Below are 3,984 nucleotides of genomic sequence, written 5' to 3'. Positions count from 1 at the left end.
TGTTTCATAAACCTTCAGTTGTTATGCTCTAAAATCCATGCCATTATTAATTTCACAGTATTTTTACCACCTAAATGACTAATCTTTAAAGTCACAATTCTATAATGGTCAAAATTACTCAGGCCAATCGTTTTTTTAATGACATTATTTTATTATTATATTTTATATATATATATATATATATATATATATATATATATATATAATTGTAGCCTACATAAATAGGTGAAGCAAAACAAATATTTGGATTGTCTCTTATTTTTTCCCTTATTTTCTACAAGAATAAACATGATAACATATTACTAATTCACAGGGCATGTTAAATAGTCTAAATGAACTTGTGTTAATAATATAATTAGAACTAACAATATAGGTGAACACAGCTGGACACAATAAAGCAACACAATAGAAACACATCAGACAGGAAATTAAACTAACTAAACTGAATAAAATTGTGACAATATCATCAATAAATTGTTGCATTATGTGCATTTGATTCTCTCCATGAAGTCACACTGTCTTTAGGACTGTCAACAACAATATATTTAAGCCACAAGCATTATTTAGGGCTGTGACTGACACAAGAAATCCAGTGTGAATCTAGTAACATTCATTGAAGCATTTTTTTTTAAATTGTAATTTGCATGCTGTCAAATTTTACATCATGGTAGCAGCAAAGGGAAACTTGGCATTGAGATACATGGTCTTCAGATACATGGTTGTGGAACCAGAGCATAGAAACTTCCATCTCTTGTATTGTCCTTGGCAATATGGCACATAAATCCTTGTCGCGTGTTGAAAAGCTTCCCTACAAGGCCATCACTTTTCCCGCTATAGGGTGACAAAGAACACATTAGAACACAATCACAGACATACACAACATAACCATATATTTCAATCTCAATAAAACATTTGACATTTCTGAGATGGGTTAAATTCTTTTTCAGTTAAAGTCTGCAGACATACATGTTTCATAAAGGTTTTCTTTTTTGCAACTATGAATTGTATTTGTATTGGCACTAACCTACACACGTAGTATTCGACTCCAGGAAACCTCTTTGATTCATCATATGAGACCATGTTCCTCTGTTCCCCCTCCATCCATTTCCAACCACTTCCTCCACACGGATCAACCAGAACCTGAAGATTAAATACAGTAATTACTGAAGAAATAGGAGAGGAGTCATCTCCTTGCCTACAGTCTGTTAATTGTCCTGCATGTGTTTGTTATAATTTGTCAATAGAAACGTCTGTGACTAATAGTCAGTATCTTTTCTGCTCTGTAGACTTTTCATTGAAGCTAATATTCAATTCCAAGACATTTTGGTATTTGTAACTGAATGTCAGAAATAAGTGTTAATACTAAGCTAGCACCTTCAGCGCATTCATGTGCTGCGTTTATGAATATAATATTGCTGCTGTGTTTATTCATATCATTATGCTGCTCTACTGTGAATTATTTCTGTGAAGTTTATATAATATTAGAGTACTTAATTTTTTGCTGTGTGATATTCATTGCCAGTATTCGGGACTTTCAGTTTTAATGTGACCTATTGTGTTTACATATGTTAGGACAATTTTGTATCACGTTGTACACTGCCACAGAAAGTTGATACTGTATATTGTGTTTGGTATATTGTATAGGTTCATATGATTTGTTTTGAAACTGAAGTCTTAATCTGATTATTTCTTTATTTCTGTTTTATTGAACCACACACACACTTGAATATATCTTCAGTGTTAAATAAACCCCTTTGATTGAAGTTGACCACCTGATCCACTCCTGTGTTCTGACAAACACATCAAGAGGAAGGCTAGAGAAATCAGAACAATCTTGGATTACAATCCTAGTTCAGCTCCTTCACAGTACTGCACTAATGTACCTCATAGCTATTGGCCTGATGCTTTCTTCCATCATATTCATAATTACAGCATTGATCGTTTACAAAACCACTGTGCCACCCGCTGTCAGGTCCAATGGCTTTGCACACAGCAAGTTGGGCATTAGAACGAACAGCATCTGTAAATCACAATGATTTATGGGTTAATCAAGCCCAATGCTTTGAGAGGATCAGCCTCTGATCTGATGAGAGTATATGTAAAGTAAAAGAGTTTGCATACTGCTGAGCACCCCTCCGGTCTGAACCCACTGGAGGTCCTGACTCCTGCAGCCCTGGTATGGGTCTCCTTTCCAAGGGCTCACACAAGTGCAGGTCCTGTCATGATTGGAGGATGAGCATTTGGCGTTTACTCCACAGGGTTTAACCAGGCATGTGTCAAGACATGTCCCAAAGGAGCCAGTGCAGACCTCATGGTCCTTACACACACTGTTCTGTGTGCAATTGTTACACGTGTGTGGTGTGAAGGATGGACAGGGTGGTTTTGGGCATTTATACTCAGCAGGCAGAGGGTGTGTGGCGGAGCCCCAGCCAGGCGAGCATGTGGCCTTACAGACAGTGACTCCACCTTCAGATTTGCACTCAACTCGTCCGTTTACCTGCTCAGAGTAGCACACAGGTAAAGCACTCCACTGTCCTCCAGAACACCCCACAGACTCGGGGAAGGGCTTCAATAATCCACTACATTTCATTTTGACCTGCTGCTGGGCTGTGCTGTGGTACTGCTCCTTACAATGGTTGTTCTGAAGATCTGCAGCCTTCAGAGGGCCACATCCATTTTTATTGAAGAGTCTCCACTGCTGTGAAACATAGTCCTTAAAAACCTTCTCAACAAAATCAATGTTCTCTGACTTTCCAGTGACCATTAAATATTTAGACCAAGCTAAAACAGCTTCCTTTTCAAGGGCAAACATGTAGCGCACAAAATAATCAATCTGGTCAGTGTAGTATTTTGTGCACTCTACTGGCTCAGCAGACTGTCTTTGGGAGTCCTGGACCAGCGACTTGCGAAAAACATCCAGAATGTTGTTTTCTTCTCCAGTGCCCATCATCATGTGGTGAAAGTCTGTGGGATGAAACTGAAAAGAGTTTTCCTCTGTGAACTGAGCTCCAACTTCAGACAGATAGTGCCGTTGGGTTATCGTACCATTTTTAAGTTGTGCATGTAATGTGCTGATGTTCCTAAACTTATGAATCACATTGCTGTATTTCACAACTATTTGTGTCCACTGGGTGTCATGTTGGACAGACTCAACTATTTCTTGTGTGTAGTCCTTCAGCTCCTTGACGCTACAATAAACTGTTGTCAGATCAGGGACTGGTTTATAGATCATACCATTGATCTTACTTTCCAGAGCGGGATAGTCAATAATACAAGCTGGACCGCGGTACATCTTATGGCACTCACAGAATAGTTGTGTGGTGTCCTTAATGGGTTTACATTCTCCATCATTACAGTTCATTTCTGAGCAGAAACATCTGTATAGAAGCACATAAAGGACAGTGAGGAAAGTCTTCAGAGTATCCATGGCAGCTTAACCTGTTAAAAAGAAAGTATTAAGTGTAATTAGAAGCATTGAATATGTAGCCTACTTTCTTAAGCCTAGTGGCTTAATTCAGTTTGTTTATAAAGCCACACATTTTGTTCTTTGGTGGTAAAGATGCATTACAGAGGATTTCTTATAGTCCCACTTTACATTAGGTGGCTTTAACTGCTATGTAGTTACATCAACAAAAATAAATAAATATATAAGTACAATGTGTTCATATTGTATTGCTGCTATGGAGGGATACAGGTAAGGTTAACAGACAGGTTTGGTGGTATGGGTAGGTTTAAGGGATGGCTCAATAAAGTAATGAAAAATGTAATTACAGAAATTAATAACAGATCTAATTACATGCAGGTGCTTTTTTTATTTAATTTGGCATTAGCTTACACATAAAAATATTTAATTTATTTTTAACGATTTGCATAAAGAAAATAAGGTTGCACTTTATTTGAAGGTGTCCTTGTAGCAGTGTAATTAAACATATAAGTACTGAGTAATATTAATAAACTACATGTACTTACTACATGGTTAGGGTT

The 3,984-nt window shown here is 37.3% G+C and overlaps 1 protein-coding gene across 1 annotated transcript; it reads right to left on the bottom strand.

Moving 5' to 3' along the window:
- Positions 1-648: 648 nt before the first annotated feature.
- Positions 649-3,427, bottom strand: LOC127970539 (SE-cephalotoxin-like). Its single transcript, XM_052573148.1, has 4 exons — positions 2,122-3,427; positions 1,884-2,020; positions 1,025-1,140; positions 649-831 (listed from the first exon to the last, which is right to left on the bottom strand). The coding sequence occupies exons 1-4, from the start codon at positions 3,425-3,427 to the stop codon at positions 708-710; spliced, it is 1,683 nt and encodes a 560-aa protein (XP_052429108.1). The 3' UTR covers positions 649-707.
- Positions 3,428-3,984: the final 557 nt, after the last annotated feature.

Source organism: Carassius gibelio, chromosome A4 (assembly GCF_023724105.1).
Source record: "Carassius gibelio isolate Cgi1373 ecotype wild population from Czech Republic chromosome A4, carGib1.2-hapl.c, whole genome shotgun sequence".
Classification (NCBI taxonomy): Eukaryota; Metazoa; Chordata; class Actinopteri; order Cypriniformes; family Cyprinidae; genus Carassius; species Carassius gibelio.
This window is presented reverse-complemented; position numbering and strand designations above follow the sequence as displayed.